This window comes from Pseudophryne corroboree, chromosome 5, assembly GCF_028390025.1.
Source record: "Pseudophryne corroboree isolate aPseCor3 chromosome 5, aPseCor3.hap2, whole genome shotgun sequence".
NCBI lineage: Eukaryota > Metazoa > Chordata > Amphibia > Anura > Myobatrachidae > Pseudophryne > Pseudophryne corroboree.
This window is the reverse complement of record NC_086448.1, coordinates 634,526,918-634,552,016: the sequence shown is the minus strand read 5'-3', so window position 1 is coordinate 634,552,016 and position 25,099 is coordinate 634,526,918. Positions and strand designations below refer to the sequence as shown.

General features: G+C 45.5%; 1 protein-coding gene across 2 annotated transcripts in view; it reads right to left on the bottom strand.

Annotated features, from left to right (window-relative positions):
- Window positions 1–25,099, bottom strand: part of LAMA3 (laminin subunit alpha 3) — a 477,258-nt gene that overhangs the window by 360,824 nt on the left and 91,335 nt on the right. For both annotated transcript variants that reach the window (XM_063923602.1, XM_063923601.1), the window contains exons 9-10: window positions 17,975–18,065; window positions 11,540–11,671 (exon numbers count right to left, since the gene is read on the bottom strand). In XM_063923602.1, the coding sequence (XP_063779672.1) occupies window positions 11,540–11,671; window positions 17,975–18,065 (223 nt within the window). The remainder of the gene's footprint in view (window positions 1–11,539; window positions 11,672–17,974; window positions 18,066–25,099) is intronic.

Here is a 25,099-nt window from a genome sequence, read left to right as displayed (position 1 = left end):
AGTATTAGCTCTTATAGGCCCGACACACTGGCCGACATCAGTCAAAGATATGAACGATCTCGTACATAAATGAACGAGATACCGTTCATATCTTTGAGTGTGGAGGCTCCAGCGATGAACAATGCGCTGCCCCGCGCTCTTTCATCACTGGTGCCCCGTCGGCTGTACATGCAGGCCAATATGGACAATCTCGTCCATATTTGCCTGCACTTCAATGCAGCCGGGTGACGGGGGGAGTGAAGAAACTTCACTCCCCCCGTCACTGCCCCTCCGCCGCCGGGTCGCCCGTCGGCCGTATCCGCCGTCGGGCAGCTCAGCGGCGGATCGGCCAATGTGTAGGGCCCTTTAGAGTTAAAGTTCAATACTAGAGGTTAAAACTAGTGAAAAGTAAAAATAACACAGAGTATTATACAGCTCTGCCTGCACAGTCACTAATAGAGTATCTTATTACTTAGCACATTCACACATTCAACTAAGATCACTTTTAATAGTATGCGCTCAATAGATCTACAGGGTCTAGGTCAGCCCATACGGTCGATATGCATTAGGTCGACATGGTCATTAGGTCGACCTATAATAGGTCAACGGTGTTTATGGTTATCAAAAAGTCGACATGCCAATGGGCGACACACATATGGTCAATGTAAGTTTTTTGGGGGTTGTTTTTTTTTAACTTTTTTCTAATTTTTCATACTTTACCATCCACGAGGACTATAATTTGGAATAGTAACCTGTGCTGAGGGCAGTGGTAGAGAAGCGAGGAACCTTACCCGAAACATGGTGAACAAAGCGAGCAATGCGAGGGGATGCAGTGCACTAATTAAGGGTCCAGTTGCACTAATTAAGGGTCCATGTGCTCAGACGGTGAAAACAACACCATAAAAATATTTTGCTAAATGTTGTGTCGACCTTTTCCTGTGTTGACCATTTTACATTTTCCATGTGAGGCTTTCCCTGTGTCTATCTTTTGTACCTGTCGACTAATGACCATGTCGACCTTTTCACTGTCAACCATATGGCGTTCACCAAATGATTGTAGACCTTCTTACTGTAAATCTATTGATCCGTAACCATTTTAACATGTCGTAGATTATCCATATATACAATCTATTTTACACGTAGGTATCCATACAGATGTGTCCTCATACATTATTGTGGCAGTCGCTCCAAACAGCCCTTCTCGGCGCGCCAGGCCTTGTGTGACTCTGTTAGCACTGGGCGTCCTCTTTTCATCTTTTTACCCAAAAATGCATTGTAGTTGCAGTGCGCTGTGACTATGATGTATCAGGAGACTGTACTGATTCATTTGATATGCAACACTTGTATATCTGTGTATAGTGCATTTTCCTGTTAAAACACACAAAAAAGACGCCCAACACTAGCAGCGTTGCACTGGACCCGGTGGCTCGCCAGTCATCTTGTGTCACATGGCGTATTGAGCCCAGCTGTCTGAGGACACGTCTTTATTTTGACGAGAAGGGATAATCTGCCACATAACTTCAGCGACCATCATGGCAAATACCACGAAAGCATGTGTTATTCACAAACTATAAATTCTAAAATCCCTTACAGTACGTATAACATAACATTGTTGCTATGAATTGGTAAGCGTAACACCGCACATGCATACACTCTGCCAACTCAGTAAATAGCTGCAGTCGCACCAACTGGGAGAAGAAGAAGCATTGCCACTTGGATAATCCGACACAATAGTTGCCTACAGTAAATGTAATGTTCAATTAGTTCAGCTGCTGCTCCAGGCCAGAATCAATCATTCCGATCCCGTTTACCACTGCCACACTGTAGAATACAGTAATTATTAATGGTAAAGAATCGGGTGTAGTATGTCAGCATACCGACATCGGGATCCCGGCAGCATACCGACGGGGAGGGGCGAGTGTAGCGGGCTCGGTGGCGGTCGCCACGGGTTCTATTCCCACTCTATGGGTGTCGTGGACACCCACGAGTGGAAATAGTCCCTGTTGGTCGGCATGCCGACCATCAGGTTAGTGAGGGGACGGGATGACGGTGGAGGTCATGTGACCGTTGGTCTCCCGACCGCCGGTTACATGAATACCACCCTAAAGAATCAGTACATATGCACAACCTTAACCCTAACACAATCCTGGGTTAACCCAATTGGCGACCCGTCGGGGAATCAGGGACATTCTCATTTTAAAAAAATCAAGATTTGCCGATCTTGACCGTTTTCGGATGGGATCGGCGAATCAATATTTTTAAACGCTTAATATTCACTGTTCCTCGATTTGGCCATTGGCAATATGTCTGTAATGTATGGGGGTCAGAAGATGTATTTACAATCATAAAACTCATCACAGCTTTAATTCTGTTCTATGTACTAATCACTGGTACATTTTCAGTACATTGTATTGCTTCCACTGCACTTGACTGCTCTAGTGACATGAACTGAGAGTCTCTTCGTTTCCCACAGATATACGCAGCAATCTGATCCGCCTTTGAACCTCTTTTCTTTTTCATTCCCTGTTTGTTTTTCCAAAGTGTTTCTCTATTGTACAGAGCAGAAGACGGTTTGTTTTCCATTCCATATTTGGGGGAAAACTCTGTAAATATTACCTCGCTCTATTTCAGCACATTAATCCTGATCATTTGAAGCCATTACTTTAAAGGATTTGATTGTTTTGTTTGTTTTTATTTAACAATCCCCTCGCTATGGTTTGGATTATGCTTTTTCACTTGAAAGGAGAGCTTAACACATAAAATAAAGTGTACCTGAAACCTACACAGTGGAGACAGCTATTTCGTGGGATGAACCAATATTCAGCAATGGTCCCTAGTTAATGGACAGGCTGTATTTTATCACATTAGGTGCTGGGAGAAAATGACAAAGAATCGTTTTGGGGTGCGATCCGTGATCGCCACATATCGCCAGAATGTTTTACACCACAAATCACATATTTACTAACAATCGTGTTGGCTTGCGTATTGTCTTTCAAAGATGTATGCAGTTGTTTTGTGGAGTGTTGTGAGATGCAAATTTAGCTGCTGCAATAAAGCAGTGTGTATGTTGCAAAGCCTGCGTTGTGTTTTAAGTGTAATAAAGTTAACTATAAAAAAAAAAAAAAATTGGCGTGGGGTACCCCCTTCAAAGCAAAACCAGCAGTGGGCTATGTGAGCCAGTCCTGGTTCAAGAAATACAGGGGAAAACAGTGTGGGGGTCATTTCATTGAACCAGGCTCTTCAGCCAGACCTGGTTATGAAAATACAGGGGGAAATTGCGTAGGGGTTACCAGGGGAGGGGATTGAGGGGGGGGGTGTATGTGTGTGAATGCCACAGCCAGAGGACACACTTGACAGGGTCCCATGGTAAAAGCATTCTGCCCCCCAACTAGTCACCCTAGCCCTGGGATTCCTCAAAAGTGGGGACACTCCCAATAAAGGGGTTTTCCCCTCCCCAAGGATACCCCAGGGCTAGGATGAAGCCCAGGGTTATCTCTGGCACCCCTGGGTGGTGGGTGCTGATTTGATAGCAATCAGTTAATGTCAGAATCATTTTGTCTTTACAGGAAGACTACAAGTTCCAGCAATCCTCCCCCGGATTCTAGTAGTTGGAGAACCACAAGTACCAACATGTGAGCCGTTAAGAGCCTGCTGATACCTATAGTCTCCCCGGTTCTCCAAGTACCGGCATGTGTGGAAGGCTTACTGGAACCTGTAGTCCTTCTCAAAAATATTATTCTAACTTTAACTGACTGCTACCAACTTGGCACCCACCACCTAGGGGTGCGAGGATAGTCTAGCCCCAGGCTTCGCTCCAGGAGATCATTAGGATGGTGGACCCCTTTATTGAGAGGGTCCCCACTTTCTGAGGAATCCCAAGGCTGGGGTGGCTAGTTCAGAGGGCTAATTGCTTTGGCCGGGGGACCCCATCAAGTGTGCCCCCTGGCTTTGGCATTACCCTCTGACCCGCTAGTAAAAGGTCGGTGCTAGTTTTAGGAAATACGGGGAGACTCCTACGCATTTGTCTCCCCGTATTTCCAGACCCAGGACTAGCTCAAGAGCCCGGTGCTGGTTCAATGAAATACAGGGAACCCCACTGCCGATTTGGTGCATTAAGGTGTGATTTTGGTGTGACTTTGACCGATGTCACAAAAACAGTACTTAGTAAATTCACGATTTGAATTGGTACTAATGTTGTTTTGACGATGTTTGGTCCAATGGTATTTGCCGCAAAATTTCTCTGTAAACTCAAGTTTGACACATGCTTTACATGCAAATTGGCCCTTAGTAAATTTGAGATTAGCAAAATCATGGCTTTATCGTAAAAAAATTGCAAAATTGGGCCAAAAAGATTGTTACTAAATTTCAGCCCTATTGTTTAAACCCTGATTCTGAGTCACATGCAGGTCCGAATGCGCATCTAGCAATGTTTTACCTGCAGGGCAGGCTGCATATACATGCTTGGGAACACCACACAATTCAGAATCGTACACATCACAGCTGTTTTGTTGCCAGATGACAAGTGGGTATTTATAATGGGTATTTATAGGTAGCTAGTTAGCAACTGAGGGTCAAAAAAGCAAATGCAGGCAAGAGAACTGTTTTGTAGATGTGCCATGGGTGTGGGTATCTATACAATTTGGATGCCACATTCAGATGGATCGCTTGCATTTAGCATGTGGTAGGTGTACGTGCCAATGATATTGATGGCATTAAATATGAATTTATTATAAAAGGCAACCAAACAAAAAAAAAAATCATTAAATAGACAATATTGTCATGAACTAAAAGTAAAAATAAGTGAGGACATAATATTATAGGGTGTGGTATTGAAGGTCAAACACACTAAGGTCGACAGTGTCTAGGTCGACCACTATTGGTCGACAGTAACTAGGTCGACAGGGATTCTAGGTCGACAGGGTCTCTAGGTCGACATGGTCTAGGTTGACATGTTTTTTTAAAATCTTTTTTTGTTGTCGTTTTCGCCGTACAGTGACCAGGAACCCTAATTAGTGCACCGTGTCCCCTCGCTCTGCTACCGCTGCGCTCAGCATAGGTTACCATTCCCAATCGTAGTCCACGTGGATCGTAAAGTATGAAAAAGTTCAAAAAAAGAAACCTTTTGACCTGTCGACCTAGAACATGTCGACCTAGAGACTCTGTTGACCTAGAAACCCTGTCGACCTAGTTACTGTTGACCAATAGTGGTCGACCTAGACACTGTCGACCTAAGTCTTGTCGACCTAGAGACCGGATACCAATATTATAAATAAAAAAATAGTAGACTGTCCTGGCTTTAATGATGATAACAAACTGGTAATAAAGATGATAGTCCGATAATTGAGGTGAAAGTAAATCTTTCAAGTTCCATCAATTAGCAGATATAGTGGCTCTGATCGGATGGAACAATGGATCCCTGCAGTCCTTAGCAAGAGTGCCCTTAAAATGGATTAGGGTTGGTGAGAATATCCAAAGAGTAAGAGGAAGCTCAGTGGGACTTGCACAGCGAAACGCAGCACAATGCAGCTCATCTGCATGATCTTCTCTTACTGGACTATCCGTCAGCTCTCTATCAGCGATCTCAGCCACATCTACTGGTAATTATGTATCTTTAGCAAACACTATGAAGCAGTATGAAATCCAGTGGCCTCATTCTAAGTTCCATGGTATGCATGGGTATCTGGTCTCTAGGCCGACCATACTTAGGTTGACAGTCATTAGGTCAACCACTATTGGTCAACATGCATTGGGTTAACATGGTTTCTAGGTCGACATGGTCACTATGTCGACATGTACTAGGCCGACATAACAAAAGTTCGACATGATTTTTTCACAATGTTTTTCATTCTTTGAACTTTTTCATACTTTACGATCTATGTTGACTACGATTGGTAATGGTAACCTTGCCCAAAGCATGGCGAGCAAAGCGAGCCATGCAAGGGGACGCGGTGCACTAATTGGGGTTCCCGTTCACTCTACGAAGAAAACGACAGCATAAAAATAAAATAAAAAAAACAACTCACGTCGACCTTTTGTCATGTTGACCTTGCTCATGTCGACCTCATGTTGTGTCGACCTATTTTGGGTGTCGACTTGGTCACTTTCTACCAATAGTGGTCGACCTAGACACTGTTGACCTAAGTGTGGTCGACCCTATGATCCACACCCGTATGCATGAACTACTTTCACCACATGGTTGCCAAAATAATCCCCTGCAAACAGGATAACCAGCAGGTCAATGAGACTGCAGTGGAATCACTGGCTGAGCGCCTGTTTGTGGCATGCAGTGAATTAGTGTTCTGGATTTCCAGCAGAGATAGCCACCCATGCAGAGGTTTACTTTCAAAGTCACAAACATTGCCATAGCGATGACCTACAGGCCTGTAATATGACAGATGATAAATATGGATAATTGGGAATGGTGTTGCGCTCAATCCGGGTGATTGGTCTGTTTATCCAATTAGTTGGTTAATAAGATATGAGCCCTTGATTTCTTCAAGTATGGATAAGGATAAATAAATAATAAATGAGTAATTGGATTGATGAAATGGTTAATGGTTAATTGAATATAAACCCTTAAATTCAGCAAATACTGGTGCGTATGTGATAAAATGATCAATGCATATAGATTTGAATGAGAAACGAATATAAAATAAAAATCAAATAAATGATGTATCAATTGGGTGCTTGGTGGTCCTATGTTTCAGATTGAAATGTATTGAAATCAATGATGATCATAAAAATTAGGTACAATGTAACAATTTATTGTATTTAACTAAATAACTAAATAATGTGAAGAGGAGTGCTGGATGGCACTGATACGTAATGTCACTCTTGGTCAGCAAATAGTTTCAAACTAGCGGCGTCCCGCATGCATTTATTACTGTCTCTGTTAGAGTGCACTCTAGTTTTTCAGTCTCACAAATAGCGCTTATTCTGTATGTGCCACACTTGGAATCTTCACGGTGTGGGTATAGGGCAATTACACATGGAAGGTATGATAGGGAGGCTCTGGACTAATCTTACAGGCCGGTCTCAGCTTCCCGTGGTGCGCCTTGGAACAGACACCCCCTGAGAGCCGAGGCGCCGCACCGGTAATCTCGTCTGGGGCGAGGGAAAACTCAGAGAGTGCTCTCCGGAGCGCCTAGTGAGTGACCCTCGCCGCAACAGAGGCTCGCTTCCTACCTTCTCCTGTGTTTGCCCAGTCCCGTCACCGGCTTGTCCGTCTTCTGTTGCTCAGCAACCTGGTCCGCTTCCGGGTTTCTCCCGATCACGTGACCGGGTCTTGTTAGATGTGAAGCTCGATGTATCTGGTATGCAAAAGTAGTTCTGCAGAACTTGAAAGTCTGTATGTCTTTACCCCAACGCGTTTCAGCCTTTCCAAGGCCTTCCTCTGGGAGAAGTGGATGCTTAGGGATCATATCCCAGTGGTTTATATGGTTTATATGGGATCATTCTGTGACCTCATTAGGTCACCTGACATGGATAGAAGATTTCTATTGGTCTAAATGGATGTGCCTGTTCCAGTAACATGATTCATTACTTGATTACTCTACTTTTGCATACCAGATACATCGAGCTTCACATCTAACAAGACCCGGTCACGTGATCGGGAGAAACCCGGAAGCGGACCAGGTTGCTGAGCAACAGAAGACGGACAAGCTGGTGACGGGACTGGGCAAACACAGGAGAAGGTAGGAAGCGAGCCTCTGTTGCGGCGAGGGTCACTCACTAGGCGCTCCGGAGAGCACTCTCTGAGTTTTCCCTCGCCCCAGACGAGATTACCGGTGCGGCGCCTCGGCTCTCAGGGGGTGTCTGTTCCAAGGCGCACCACGGGAAGCTGAGACCGGCCTGTAAGATTAGTCCAGAGCCTCCCTATCATACCTTCCATGTGTAATTGCCCTATACCCACACCGTGAAGATTCCAAGTGTGGCACATACAGAATAAGCGCTATTTGTGAGACTGAAAAACTAGAGTGCACTCTAACAGAGACAGTAATAAATGCATGCGGGACGCCGCTAGTTTGAAACTATTTGCTGACCAAGAGTGACATTACGTATCAGTGCCATCCAGCACTCCTCTTCACATTATTTAGTTATTTAGTTAAATACAATAAATTGTTACATTGTACCTAATTTTATGATCATCATTGATTTCAATACATTTCAATCTGAAACATAGGACCACCAAGCACCCAATTGATACATCATTTATTTGATTTTTATTTTATATTCGTTTCCCATTCAAATCTATATGCATTGATCATTTTATCACATACGCACCAGTATTTGCTGAATTTAAGGGTTTATATTCAATTAACCATTAACCATTTCATCAATCCAATTACTCATTTATTATTTATTTATCCTTATCCATACTTGAAGAAATCAAGGGCTCATATCTTATTAACCAACTAATTGGATAAACAGACCAATCACCCGGATTGAGCGCAACACCATTCCCAATTATCCATATAGTCCCATCAGGTCAGTCACCTGAAGGTGTAGCAGCTCGTCCACACAAATAGATCCCAGTGCGCAGGTTATCACATTTCTACAGATGACAAATATGCCTATTCAAAGGTAGGAATCCTCACTGGCCCAAAGTGACAACTGTCAAATTCCTTGGATGAGTCACACCCAACTTGCAGGCAGAATTTCCTTTGATAGCAGCAGAAATAGAGATTGCAATAATACTCTACATCCTGTTATTCATACTCATTAGAATCTGTCTCTAATCCAGGTCAAGGGTCCACACACAGCCCCAGTGAAATTACAATAATTCTCATTACTTTCTCTGACGTCCTAGTGGATGCTGGGAACTCCGAAAGGACCATGGGGAATAGCGGCTCCGCAGGAGACTGGGCACAACTAAAGAAAGCTTTTAGGTCACCTGGTGTGCACTGGCTCCTCCCACTATGACCCTCCTCCAAGCCTCAGTTAGATTTTGTGCCCGGCTGAGGTTGGATGCACACTAGGGGCTCTCCTGAGCTTCTAGAAAGAAAGTATACAAATTTGATACCCTGGCTGAGGAGGACCTGGAGTTCTCTCATTCGGTGCTGCAGAGTCATCCGCACTCTCCCGCCCGTTTGGGAGCTTTGGTATAATCCCCATGGTCCTTTCGGAGTTCCCAGCATCCACTAGGACGTCAGAGAAAATAAGATTTTACTCACCGGTAAATCTATTTCTCGTAGTCCGTAGTGGATGCTGGGCGCCCGTCCCAAGTGCGGATTGTCTGCAATACTTGTACATAGTTATTGTTAACTAAAGGGTTATTGTTGAGCCATCTGTTGAGAGGCTCAGTTGTTTTCATACTGTTAACTGGGTATAGTATCACGAGTTATACGGTGTGATTGGTGTGGCTGGTAAGAGTCTTACCCGGGATTCTAAATCCTACCTTATTATGTCAGCTCGTCCGGGCACAGTGTCCTAACTGAGGCTTGGAGGAGGGTCATAGTGGGAGGAGCCAGTGCACACCAGGTGACCTAAAAGCTTTCTTTAGTTGTGCCCAGTCTCCTGCGGAGCCGCTATTCCCCATGGTCCTTTCGGAGTTCCCAGCATCCACTACGGACTACGAGAAATAGATTTACCGGTGAGTAAAATCTTATTTTTGTTGAATTATCAACTAACACTGACCAGGATGTAATGGCAATTTCTAAAGACTAAGGGCCAGATGCATCATCGCTTAGAAAGTGATAAAATGAAGAGTGAAAAAGTACCAGCCAATCAGGTCCTAACTGCCATTTTTCAAACACAGCCTGTGACATGGCAGTTAGGAGCTGATTGGCTGGTACTTTTTCACTCTCTATTTTATCACTTTCCAAGCGATGATGCATCTAGCTCTAGGTCTTTCCACCGCTACAATATATTCTACTGTATCCCTCTTTCCCCCCAGAAAAGTAGCTAATGGATGGGCATCACTTTCGATCAGAACTGCTTACTTCTTTGGCAAAGCATTAATGGGAATACAACACAGGGAATCTCCATGTCTTTCAGATTACTATTGCTGATAGTGGACACTGAATATGTGAGAGGCAGCAGTGTGGTAACATAACGGCACCTCCTTCTTGTTGCTAGCTTTCATAGTAAAACACATTGGGCCTGATTCAGAGATTTATGGAGCTTCTATGCTTCTCACAAATCTCTGATGTATTTTGCTCTGCGCATGTGCTGATCTGGTCCTGCACTCAGTCGTAGTGCCCTGAAAGCCATAGCATGAATAACATACTGAAAGTGTTTTGGGGCAGCAATGGGGCGTTGGCCTGTGTTCGATCCCTCTGGAGCTAATGGTATCCAGTAGCCTAAGAAGCACAAGCTAGCTGCAAGCAGGTAGGTTTGCTTCTCTCCCCTCAGTCCCACGTAGCAGTGAGTCTGTTGCCAGTAGATCTCACTGAAAATAAAAAACCTAACAAATACTTTCTTTCTAGCAAGCTCAGGAGAGCCCACTAGGAGCACCCAGCTCTGGCCGGGCACAGATTCTAACTGAGGTCTGGAGGAGGGGCATAGAGGGAGGAGCCAGTGCACACCAGATAGTACCTAATCTTTCTTTTAGAGTGCCCAGTCTCCTGCGGATCCCGTCTATTCCCCATGGTCCTTACGGAGTTCCCAGCATCCACTAGGACGTCAGAGAAAACGGGGGTATGTCAGCTCCATTTTCTGGATGTGCTGAAGCCAGTGGCTGCATCTTCACTGGCCCCAGAATGGTGGTTTTGCCAGACATTCTGAGTAACCTGGGGGTTACTTAGATGTCCAGTGGCCACCTGAAATTCACGCAGAGGATGTCAACGAGATTCATAGAATTGTGGTGAGTTTTCCCAACTCCCAGGATAACAGACTAGGCTCCCAGATCTCAGCCACTTCCCCAGTGAAGTGAGAGGTCCAGGGACTTAATTCTTCTGTTATTGTGTCTATTAGGGCCTGCCTCCTGCAAAGTGATCTGACAATTTATAGCATTGTGCAGCGAGGGAAACAGTTAATGGTGCAAATACCATGGTCATACCACAATGAATATCCCACATGAACCTCCTAGTGATCTCCCATTGACCTACTAGAAGAAGGCATACAATGTCTGTAAGCGTGGTACCATGTGAAGCACAGCAGGTTACTGGATCCACCGCTGAACATCCAAATCTCTGAGCCTTAGTAGTCCCCATGGTTTCCTCCCTACCACGTTTATTTTATCTTTATTCATTATGAGTTTCATCACTCTTTGTTCTTAAGCATTGCTGTGAGAGCTATTTATCATAAGCTACACCTGTCATTCAAGCCAGCTGGTAAAATTAATCTTTGTCTGTACAGCAGTTACAGTATGCTAATTCAAGTCACTATAATATCATCCTAGATCAGGATATTGTGGCCTGTAACATTCCTAACAAGACAGATGCTTTATAGATCCAGTCCATCGTGTTATACTAGCCATCGTGCTACAGTATATATTTTTAAAAATTATATAATTTTTCCAAGTACCAACATTTTTTAATTACTATGTATTCTAAAATAAATGTATATAAAGAAACGCTTTAATATAAAAAAAAGAAAACAAGAAGTGTCCATCACTTACGTCGGCAGACTGGGTATGCGTAGAAGCCTTCTGCGCACTTCTCACAGTTGTTTCCACTAAAGTTGGGTTTGCAGTAACATCTGCCTGATCCTTCCTCACATCCGTCTGACTGCTCAGGGTTACAGCTGCAAGCTACAGTAGGAAACATTAATGCACTAATGAGTGTGTAGTCTTCATGATCTTGTTACAAGTACAGTGAAAAGTGAATAGCAATCCAAAGAGTTACAGTATGCTGATGATCCTAGCAAGAAGGGAGGAAGCGCCCTAGCAAAAAGAGTCTTCTTTCTCTCCTTTTAAGTTATGCTGATGATCTTTGCTAGAAATAATAGTACACCAGATTTATAAAAACATAATGGGCGGGATTCAAATCTTCTATTGCCACCGATCTCCCGTCTAAAGTGACGGGAGATCGCGGGGCGATATTCTAATGACCCCCATTTTTGCGCTGATCGCGGCCATAAGAGAAGGGTTTAGCCGCGTAAAGCAGCTAAACCCGACTAAAGACATGGGTGCGATCGTGAAAAGTCCCGTTTGGGCGTCCAACGGGTCAATGAAATGCTGATATCGCACCCATCGGCAGTAACATTTGAATACTGCCGGCGGGCGCGATGGGGGCAGGAGGGGGGACAGAAGATTTGAATCTCCCCCAATGAATGTTTACGTGATGTCAGGTCCGGGTGTTTTTGTGAATCCGTTAACCCGGGACCAACCACAGGTGTAGGTGCTGGGCTATGAAGAAAGCAGGGAGGACGAAGAAAGTTCCGATTCATATATTTATTCAAAATAACAATTCAGTAAAGAGTTAACTGACAAGTTGTTAATCATCATATTATACTGAAGTATTGCAGGAATAATATGCAAGAGAAAACTCAAAAATAAATAAAAGAAATGTTCATGGAAACATATGCAAAACAAGCTGATGAATAAATGTTGGATTGTCCAAATATAAACAAGCTTTGATGCTGAACTGCAGAATGTGATTAACTGGATAATGCAGACATGAAGAGATAACTGTAAGGATTTGCAATGGAGTTTTGAGAGTTAACTGAGAGACTGTGAAGAATTATCCTTGTTATGACAACATAGCAAAAAGTACTGAATTGGGTTACTTGCGGGTTCCGGAGATCACTGTGAAACTGTAGTAGAAGACAAGGTGATGAATGGGTTAAATGCAGAGTTGAACAAACGAACAGCTGAGAGAAATGAGATCCTGCAGACTTTGTAGGATAGGCAGACTGACAAGGTAACCTCATGCAGGACACTGGGAATCCAAGTATTTCCAATAGGTGTGCAATTGACTGATAGCACAATGGAGAGCCGGTAGATCTTTGGCAGTGAAGGCTGCAAACGGACCTCTGGGAACGGAGGCGATATCTGGACCACGGGAATCACACAGGAATGCACGGAGAGAGTTCAGAGCTAGAGCACAGCTTTGATACAACAAAGCACTGGCCCAGAGTAACATAATCCCAGCCTACTTAAAGGCAGCACAAGCACGGGATTGGCTTACACCTGCCCACAGGTGTTTTCACAAGTGCTCTGTATTAGCTATTTGGTCTCCAACATGGCCACCTCCTATACAGCAGACACACCGCAGTGCCTTAGGCCATTTGGTCCCCGCACTCACAGTTCCCAGACTCTGCATCACCTGTGCCATTGATCACGCCGTGTCCCCACACGGGCGCACAGCACCGCAAGCAACCGCACTGGCAATGGATGAACCCCAGAACCCGCAGAGGTGAGAGACCGGTTCGTGACAGTACCCCCTCTTCTACGGGTGGTCTCCGAACACCTTTGAACCTTGTCAGGATTTTTGGAGAAGTATTTCTGTACCAGTCTTGGAGCATGAACATCTTCAGAGAAAACCCAGGATCTCTCCTCCGGACCGTAACCCTTCCAGTCGACCAGAAACTGTAAACGTCCGTATCGGGAACGTGAGTCCACAATCTCTTTAACTTCAAATTCCTCATTCTGCAAAGAGTGAACTTTAGGAGATTTGGACTGGGTAGTACGGAACTTATTGAGAATCAAAGGCTTCAGTAAAGATGTATGAAAGGCGTTAGGAATTCTCAAAGACGGTGACAATTTGACTTTGTATGACACAGGGTTGAGTACCTTTACAATGGGAAATGGACCAATAAACCTGAGAGCAAATTTCTTAGAAGGAACTTTGAACTTGAGATTGCGCGTAGAAATCCAAACTTGGTCTCCCACTTTGTAACTCGGTACAGCTTTACGTTTTCTATCTGCAAAAGATTTATAACGAGCGGAAGTTTTGACCAAGGACTTACGTACACAACTCCAGATGCTAGATAGACGTTGAAGCTCTTGATCTGCTGCTGGAACCTCTAGGGCTGGCAATGGATGAAACTCTGGTGGAGAACTTCTTGGACTCTTATGTTGGGCACATTTAGGACATGCTGCTATAAACTCTTGGACATCGGCTTTGAGACGTGGCCACCAATAAGACTGTTGAATAAATTTGAGAGACTTTAGAACCCCAGGATGACCCATGAAGGAAGAGGAGTGAGCCCAGGTAAGCAGCCGTTTTCGAAGACTTGTGGCGACAAAGGTCTTGCCAGGCGGAGGAACTGGAGAGGTTCGAGTCATTAAGAAGGACGTAGGATTCACAATGGCTTGATTCGTGGTAGCATCATTTAATTCAGAAGAAGCAAAGGACCGGGAAAGGGCATCTGCCTTTTTGTTCTGAGACCCTGGACGATAGGTGAGTTTGAAACCAAATCGTGAGAAGAAAAGCGCCCATCGAGCTTGTCGTCGATTCAAACACTGAGCTGACTGCAGATACAGAAGATTCTTATGATCAGTATAAACTGTAATGCGATGTTGAGCTCCTTCTAGAAGGTATCTCCACTCCTCAAATGCCAACTTGATGGCAAGTAACTCTTGCTCACCGATTGCATAATTACGTTCTGCCGGGAGGAACTTACGGGAGAAATATCCGCAGGGATGGACCTTTTTATCTTCAAAGACTTGTGACAACACAGCTCCTACTGCTTCTGAAGATGCATGCACCTCTAGTAGAAAGGGACGATTCAAATCAGGCTGTCGAAGAATGGGGGCTGACACAAAGGCTTGCTTTAAATCGGAGAAGGCTTTGATTGCTTCAGAAGACCAGTTCGTAGGATTTGCTCCCTTGCGAGTTAGGGCTGTGATAGGAGCAGCTAACGTAGAATAATTCTTAATGAATCTCCTATAGAAATTAGCAAAGCCAAGAAATCGCTGAATCCCCTTGAGAGTTGTAGGAGTGGACCAATCCCGGATAGCTCGCGTCTCTGGGATGGATAGCGGATGAATTTGTCCCCTAGGAGGGGTCTTGCCCGGAACCAGGACGACTGGGCAGTCCCATTCACGATGAGGAGGTAGAGAGTCTGCTGCTTGCTTACTGGAAACATCCGCAAGGGATTGATACACCGGAGGTAGATCGGAAAGGCTAATTGACCGAAGAGGTACAATTGTAGCTACACAGTCCTTGGTACAAGATTTACCCCATGAAAGGACTTCCATGGTTTGCCAATTAAGTTGAGGATTATGTTTCTGCAGCCAAGGTAAACCAAGTATCACATCTTGAGAGGCTTTGGGAATCACGTAGAAGGAGAGGTATTCGGAATGGAGCTCACCAACTTTCATCTTGAGACATACGGTTCGATGAGTAATTATACCATCTGGAATTCGACTTCCATCCACTGCTGTAACAGCAACTGCTGCTTCCAGGGGCATGGTTTGACCTTTAGACCGTATGACAAAGGCTGAGGAGATGAAGTTTTTGGCTGCCCCGGAATCTAGGAGGGCTGAAACTTTCACTGTAGAACTTGGAACTTCTAATTGAATAGACAAGGTTGGCTCTTTCCCAGAACGTGATTCTAAAGTAACTCCTAGCTTAACCTCTCTTGAATAAGCTAGGAGGCGAGAGTTTCCCGGTCGGTGTTTGCAGAATTTAACTAAATGTTCGGAGGACCCACAGTACATGCAGAGGTTACCCTGTCGACGACGAAGTCGTTCCTCCTCTGTGAGGCGAGAGTGCCCAATCTGCATAGGTTCTTCAGTCATTACTGGAGACTGTGAAGAAGAATCTTGTCGAGGTCTAAGATGATCACGTGGACTGGATCGCTCTGCCCTGGATTTCTCTAAACATCGCTCCCTGTAACGTAGATCAAGTTTGTTACAGAGAGAAATCAATTCATCCAGTTTAATTGGCACATCCCGGATAGTTAAATCATCCTTGATTCTTTCAGAAAGTCCATTCCAAAACGCGGCGATCAGGGCCTCCTCATTCCAGTTTAACTCTGAAGACAACGTGCGAAACTGAATAATATATTGACTGACAGGACGTAAACCTTGACGTAGACGGAGAATCTCCAAGGATGCTGAGGTGGTCCTGCCTGGTTCGTCAAAGATTCTCCGGAAGGAAGATACGAACTCTTTGTAATTAGAGAGGATAGGATCACCTCTCTCCCATAATGGTGATGCCCACTCCAGAGCCTGACCGGAGAGGAGGGCAATAATATATGCAACCTTAGAACGAGCTGATGGGAAACTGGCAGACATCAGTTCAAACTGGATCTCGCATTGATTCAGGAATCCTCTGCAAAGTTTTGGAGTTCCGTCAAACTTACTCGGAGAGGGTAACTGCAAGCGGGACGTAGGCAGCGTCACAGGAGAAGCTGTAGTGGTAACTGGGACATCTGGGATTGGAATCTGGACTTGGAACGTTTTAATAGCCGTATGAAGAGTCTCTAAACGGTCTGCCATAGTTTGCATAAACTGCACTATTTGTGTCTGTATAGACTCCTGGTTTTCCAGACGGGAAAGGATATCTGACGTAGCACCGCCTCCTGCGAATTGGTCACTTGACGGATCCATGTGGCCAGTGCTTACTGTCAGGTCCGGGTGTTTTTGTGAATCCGTTAACCCGGGACCAACCACAGGTGTAGGTGCTGGGCTATGAAGAAAGCAGGGAGGACGAAGAAAGTTCCGATTCATATATTTATTCAAAATAACAATTCAGTAAAGAGTTAACTGACAAGTTGTTCATCATCATATTATACTGAAGTATTGCAGGAATAATATGCAAGAGAAAACTCAAAAATAAATAAAAGAAATGTTCATGGAAACATATGCAAAACAAGCTGATGAATAAATGTTGGATTGTCCAAATATAAACAAGCTTTGATGCTGAACTGCAGAATGTGATTAACTGGATAATGCAGACATGAAGAGATAACTGTAAGGATTTGCAATGGAGTTTTGAGAGTTAACTGAGAGACTGTGAAGAATTATCCTTGTTATGACAACATAGCAAAAAGTACTGAATTGGGTTACTTGCGGGTTCCGGAGATCACTGTGAAACTGTAGTAGAAGACAAGGTGATGAATGGGTTAAATGCAGAGTTGAACAAACGAACAGCTGAGAGAAATGAGATCCTGCAGACTTTGTAGGATAGGCAGACTGACAAGGTAACCTCATGCAGGACACTGGGAATCCAAGTATTTCCAATAGGTGTGCAATTGACTGATAGCACAATGGAGAGCCGGTAGATCTTTGGCAGTGAAGGCTGCAAACGGACCTCTGGGAACGGAGGCGATATCTGGACCACGGGAATCACACAGGAATGCACGGAGAGAGTTCAGAGCTAGAGCACAGCTTTGATACAACAAAGCACTGGCCCAGAGTAACATAATCCCAGCCTACTTAAAGGCAGCACAAGCACGGGATTGGCTTACACCTGCCCACAGGTGTTTTCACAAGTGCTCTGTATTAGCTATTTGGTCTCCAACATGGCCACCTCCTATACAGCAGACACACCGCAGTGCCTTAGGCCATTTGGTCCCCGCACTCACAGTTCCCAGACTCTGCATCACCTGTGCCATTGATCACGCCGTGTCCCCACACGGGCGCACAGCACCGCAAGCAACCGCACTGGCAATGGATGAACCCCAGAACCCGCAGAGGTGAGAGACCGGTTCGTGACACGTGACAGTGAAGTGCAGATCTGATCTCACAGTGAAGAGACACCAAGCATCAGTTGACAGCATAAATGTGATAGGTGTAGGATGACTGGCCGGTTGTCGGGATCCCGGCGCCGGTATGCCAGCAGCCTGGGTGAGCGCAAAAGACACCCCAAGAGGGAGAATAGTTGTCGGGATTCCGGTGCCGGCATGCTGAGCTTCGGGATCCTGACAGCCGGTATATGGAGTGCCACCCAATGGGGGAATGGCTATTAGTGGATATGTTGTGGCAGATGTAGAATGCAGTTCAGCTGTAGTTACTCCCATCATGCATGCATGGAATGAAATACTTGTATTCGTCTGTATTCAGCCCTGCAGCGGGACTGCCTCCTCAGTGATTTTACGCATTTCATTGTTTTACAAGAATTCTAGGAACAGGAATAGAGAAGGTTGCAGGGTGAGGACTTACGTATGCAGCCGTGAGGAGTTTCTTTAGGCACACCGTAAGGCCGATAGAATCCCACAGCACACTTCTCACAGTTTACACCTGCTGTGTTATGCTTCATAGTGGGGAGAAAAGAACAGCATGTTAAAAGGTCATCCCCTATAGAAAATACACATGCTCTCATACAATTGTCTAGGATTACTCAGTACGGGTGGTATTCAGTATGCCGGCTGTTGGGATCCCGGTGCTCAGTATACCGACGCCGGAATCCCGACACCCAGCATACGACAACTATTCTCCCTCTTGGGGGTCCACGACCCCTCTGGAGGGAGAATAAATAACGTGGTGCGCGTAGCTTGCCACCGTGCCCACAAGGGGCTCACTTGCGCTCACCCCACTGCTGGCATGCCGGCGGTCAGGATCCCGGCGTCGGTATGCTGGGCACCGGGAACCCAACTGCCGGCATAACATACTACACCCCTCAGTACAAACAGCACGATTATGGATCAATGGGTCGACCGTAAGAAGGTTGACCCACTGGATGTCAGAATGGCCGACATGTACAAGTTCGACATGGGCAAAAGGTCAACAGGGTCGACATGGGAATGGTCGCTACATGAACAGGTCAACATGCGGGTTTTTTATGTCAGAATGTTCTTTTCAGTCCGTAGATCCCCAATTAGTGAACCGCATCCCCCTCGCAGGGCAAGCAAAAGATTTTGTAGTCCACGTGGATAGTAAAGTATGAAAAAGTCCTGAAAATAAGAAAAAAGTTAAAAAAGTCCATGTTGACCTTTCAAGTGTCGACTGTTTGACCATGTTGACCGTTTGACCATGTCGACCATTTGCATGGCGACCATTTGGTGTCGACATATTGACTGTTGACCAAATCGCTGTCGACCTATCACCCGGATACCAAACAGCAGATAGTTGTGAGTTCTTAGGGATAATCATCAAGTTTTAAAGATTGTGCACTGGGGCTCACACCATCATCTCAATCTTCTATATTTGTTGACACCATTTTGGAACATACTGCTCCTTTAATCTTGTTAAACATTGGAAAATTGTTCTTGATGTGTTATACGGTACTCACACTGAATAACATTTACTGGGTTCTTTATATTTTCTAACTGGTAGCATCTGGAGCAAATACATTCTGCGTTCTCTAGTTTAGTGATTCATGACCCTGACTGAGAAATCTTTCCTGTACTCCGCATTCTCAGGGTATGGGTCATTGGGTAGACACAACTTAGGTCGACCATGTTGACATAATGCATGCCGACCTTCAGTGGTCGACCTAATGACTGTCGACCTAAGCTGTGTCGACCTAACGACCGTATCCCCATTCTCAGTCATTAGTCACTGCTCTCACTGTACATATTCAATTAGAAGGTGTTTTATTGACTAGCCACAAGCTACAGATCGTTAGCAGATTTCACCACAAATCTACCTTTGACCATTGCTATTGTTTTGATAGAGCTTTGAATACAGTCCAGAGACCTTTTGCCTACTTTTGTGAGTATGTTTTATGTATATACTATAACTATAAACATGTTAACAATTTTTCAATAAAGGTTAGATATTAATATTTACTTAGTATGAACGGTATGCAATACACATACTTTCCACTGACATGGTAATAATAGGAGCTGCCTATCTGTATGTACTGTAGAAAACATCTTCTGTATAAATAGTAAATACAGCTATTTACACTTCAGTTATTGTGCTCAAAATATTTATACATTTTAAGATTTAATTTAACATATACATTTAATCTTACACTGTTTACCCCTAAACTGCGTTTTACTAATGTAATACTTTTTAACACCCTGCCATCAGTGCCATGTTAACATGCATAATAACAGACAGAGACAGCAGCACGGATAGTGTATGGTTATCATTATTTCCTCTCAGAGGTCTTAAATTTGATTCTCACCATGGCCATAACAGTGTGGTGTTTGTATGTTCTCCCTGTGCATGCATGGATTTCCTCTGGGTACTCTGGTTTCCTCCCACAATCCAGGGGAAATAAACTGGGGTGGCAGGCATACCTGTCAAATTGTAATGCAGGTGACCTATAGCGAGCTGAGGGAGGATAGAAACCTCCCATGGAGCTGAAGGTTAATTGGCTTTTGACAAAAATGAACTCTAGAGTGTGTGTACTTGTGGGAGGGTCTATAGATTGTAAGCTCCACTGGGGAAAGAACTTTCGTATAACTATGATGGATTCTGATTTGAACAGATCACACAAGAGAGTGTCATGGGAGTATCATTGGCTTATAGCTAAAGTTCCGTGCACACAGGGAAGTCTAGAGGAAAGGGAAGACTGTTTCTGATGGATCTCCTCACCTACAGCAGCATGGGGCCTGTGAAACGGTCAGTATTACTGATAATGATTGCCATGCAACTTCCCGCTTGAAGACACATGGATACTCTCATTGGCGGTACAGAATCTTGTATTAGCATCAAGTAGTAAATCTAGCTTCTGCAGCTGTGCGCAGTTACAGTACTTTGCATTCAATTCTATTCACATTTATTTCCAGTTAATATGCCTTTGTTCACTTTAAGCAGTGTAATGCATTTCACACTGATGGGGTTGATATGATAGATGTCTGTGGAGTGACTAACAAGCTATATCATGCCATTCCTTTGTAAGACTCCTATCTATCATCACATGTAAATACAGCCTGGTACAGCCTCTCTACCGGTAACCCATCCTGTTATGTTAGATCTGTGATCTAGCTCAGCTCCTAACTGATTCACCAGGCAAGACATGACATGAAGCACTCTGCTTTATTATTTCTCCGTTATATCATATGTGAATTGGGAACCGCTTGAATTAAATATTTACATTGCACATATTATCTGAGTTTGCAATAAATAGGTAAACCGAGTATTTACTTAGGCAAGCCTGAAAAAAAGACATGACTATGGCGGCATGGTGGCACAGTGCTTAGCACTGTTACCTCACAGTGCTGGAGTTTTCAGTTTGATACCTACCAGGGCATTAATCTGTCCAATTAAGTAGGGTTTTTACTAATAATTTTATCGCCTGATAATTCTGTGAGGGATGCAGTGTGCTTTTCCACAATCACCATGTTGACAAGCACAATGGAGACCCCAGAAGGCAGAAGCCATCATGTTTACAGTTGTACTGCCAGGGCCCTTAAATTACTTAGGAGGAAATTCAATTGGGCGTAATATGTGCCAAAAGGGGGGACAATTGAATATCGGCCTGCGATCTCCCGTTGCTTTAGATGGGAGATCGGGCGCGATATAACAACTGAGTATCACCTAAAATGTTTACAGACCTGTATTGGCAGCACATGCACCTATAGTAGTGTACACCTTACATATGTCACATACACTGATGCCCAGTGGAGTATCTATAACAAGGGCCCGTGGGTCCAAGGGGGTCCACACCGCACACACTGCACCCATTTCCTGAATATATACCCCTGTGGAGTCCCGCGCTGCACACACTGCACCCATTTCCTGAATATTTACCCCTGTGGAGTCCCGCGCTGCACACACACTGCACCAATTTCCTGAATATTTACCCATATGGAGTCCCGCGCTACACACACTGTACCCATTTCCTGATTATTTACCCCTGTGGAGTCCTGCGCTGCACACACTGCACCCATTTCCTGAATATTTACCCATATGGAGTCCCGCGCTACACACACTGTACCCATTTCCCGATTATTTACCCCTGTGGAGTCCCGCGCTGCACACACTGCACCCATTTCCTGATTATTTACCCCTGTGCAGTCCCACGCTGCACACACTGCACCCATTTCCTGAATATTTACCCATATGGAGTCCCGCGCTGCACACACTGCACCCATTTCCTGATTATTTACCCCTATGGAGTCCCGCGCTGCACACACTGCACCCATTTCCTGAATATTTACCCATATGGAGTCCCGCGCTGCACACACTGCACCCATTTCCTGAATATTTACCCATATGGAGTCCCGCGCTGCACACACTGCACCCATTTCCTGAATATTTACCCCTGTGCAGTCCCGCGCTGCACACACTGCACCCATTTCCTGAATATTTACCCATATGGAGTCCCGCGCTGCACACACTGCACCCATTTCCTGAATATTTACCCCTGTGCAGTCCCGCGCTGCACACACTGCACCCATTTCCTGAATATTTACCCATATGGAGTCCCGCGCTGCACACACTGTACCCATTTCCTGATTATTTACCCCTGTGGAGTCCCGCGCTGCACACACTGCACCCATTTCCTGATTATTTACCCCTGTGCAGTCCCGCGCTGCACACACTGCACCAATTTCCTGAATATTTACCCAAATGGAGTCCCGCGCTGCACACACTGCACCCATTTCCTGATTATTTACCCCTGTTGAGTCCCGCGCTGCACACACTGCACCCATTTCCTGAATATTTACCCATATGGAGTCCCGCGCTGCACACACTGCACCCATTTCCTGATTATTTACCCCTGTGCAGTCCCACGCTGCACACACTGCACCCATTTCCTGAATATTTACCCATATGGAGTCCCGCGCTGCACACACTGCACCCATTTCCTGATTAATTACCCCTGTGGAGTCCCGCGCTGCACACACTGCACCCATTTCCTGAATATTTACCCATATGGAGTCCCGCGCTGCACACACTGCACCCATTTCCTGATTATTTACCCCTGTGGAGTCCCACGCTGCACACACTGCACCCATTTCCTGAATATTTACCCATATGGAGTCCCGCGCTGCACACACTGCACCCATTTCCTGATTATCTACCCCTGTGGAGTCCCGCGCTGCACACACTGCACCCATTTCCTGAATATTTACCCATATGGAGTCCCGCGCTACACACACTGCACCCATTTCCTGAATGTTTACCCCTGTGGAGTCCCGCGTTGCACACACTGCACCCATTTCCTGAATATTTACTCCTGTGGAGTCCCGCGCTGCACACACTGCACCCATTTCCTGAATATTTACGCATATGGAGTCCCGCGTTGCACACACTGGCAGTCCTGTACCACAAAACGGAGGTACACCTGGTGAGGTGGGTAAATGGGGACATGTAGGTAAGCATCCTTGATGTCCAGTGATACCATATAATCTCCCTCTTCCAGGGTTGCAATAACCGCCCTGAGCGATTCCATTTTGAACTTGAACTTCCTTATGTAAGTGTTCAAGGATTTCTAATTTAGAATGGGTCTCACCGAACCGTCTGGTTTCGGTACCACAAACATTGTGGAATAGTAACCCCGTCCCTGTTGAAGGAGGGGAACTTTGATTATCACCTGCTGGAGGTACAGCTTGTGAATTGCCGCCAGTACTACCTCCCTGTCCTGGGGAGTAGCTGGCAAGGCTGATTTGAGGTAACGGCGAGGGGGAGACGTCTCGAACTCCAGCTTGTATCCCTGAGATACCACTTGTAGAACCCAGAGATCCACCTGTGAGCGAACCCACCGGTCGCTGAAGTTCCGGAGACGGGCCCCCACCGCACCTGGCTACACATGTGGAGCCCCAGCGTCATGCGGTGGACTTAGTGGAAGCAGGGGGGGATTTTTGTTCCTGGGAACTGGCTGTATGGTGCAGCTTTTTCCCTCTACCCCTGCCTCTGGGAGGAAAGGACGCGCCTCTAACCCGCTTGCCTTTCAGAGGCCGAAAGGACTGTACTTGATTATACGGTGCTTTCTTAGGCTGTGAGGGAACCTGAGGTAAAAAAGTCGACTTCCCAGCTGTTGCTGTGGATACGAGGTCCGAGAGACCGTCCCCAAACAATTCCTCACCCTTATAAGGCAAAATTTCCATGTGCCTTTTAGAATCAGCATCACCTGTCCACTGCAGAGTCCATAATACTCTCCTGGCAGAAATGGACATTGCATTAATTCTAGATGCCAGCCGGCAAATGTCCCTCTGTGCATCTCTCATATATAAGACTACGTCTTTAATATGCTCTATGGTTAGCAATATAGTGTCCCTGTCAAGGGAATCAATGTTATCAGACAGGGAATCAGACCACGCTGCTGCAGCACTACACATCCATGCTAAAGCAATAGCAGGTCTCAGTATAGTACCTGAGTGTGTATACACAGACTTCAGGATAGCCTCCTGCTTTCTATCTGCAGGCTCCTTTAAGGCGGCCGTATCCTGAGAAGGCAGTGCCACCTTTTTTGATAAGCGTGTGAGCGCCTTGTCCACCTTAGGGGATGTCTCCCAGCGTAACCTATCCGTTGGCGGGAAAGGGTACGCCATTAGTAACCGCTTAGAAATTACTAGTTTCTTATCTGGGGAACCCCACGCTTCTTCACACAATTCATTTAACTCATCAGATGGGGGAAAAGTCACTGGCTGCTTTTTCTCCCCAAACATAATACCCTTTTTTGTGGTAACCGGGTTAATGTCAGAAATGTGCAACACATTTTTCATTGCCGTAATCATGCATCGGATGGCCCTAGTGGATTGTACATTTGTCTCATCCTCGTCGACACTGGAGTCAGACTCCGTGTCGACATCTGTGTCTGCCATCTGAGGTAGCGGGCGTTTTTGAGCCCCTGATGGCCTCTGAGATGCCTGGGCAGGCGCGGGATGAGATGCCGGCTGTCCCAAAGCTGCGTCATCGAACCTTTTATGCAAGGAGTTGACACTGTCGGTTAATACCTTCCACATATCCATCCACTCAGGTGTCGGCCCCGCAGGGGGCGACATCACACTTATCGGCACCTGCTCCGCCTCCACGTAAGCGTCCTCATCAAACATGTCGACACAGCCGTACCGACACACCGCACACACACACAGGGAATGCTCTGACTGAGGACAGGACCCCACAAAGTCCTTTGGGGAGACAGAGAGAGAGTATGCCAGCACACACCAGAGCGCTATATAACAGAGGGATATACACTATACACAAAGTGAATTTTCCCCCTATAACTGCTTATATCACAATTTTGCGCCTAAATTTATGTGCCCCCCCTCTCTTTTTTACCCTTTCTGTAGTGTATACTGCAGGGGAGAGCCCGGGGAGCGTCCTTCCAGCGGAGCTGTGAAGAGAAAATGGCGCTGGCTCTGCTGAGGAAGATAGCCCCGCCCCTCCAGCGGCGGGCTTCTCCCGCTTTTTATAATGTTAATGGCGGGGGGTTTTGCACATATA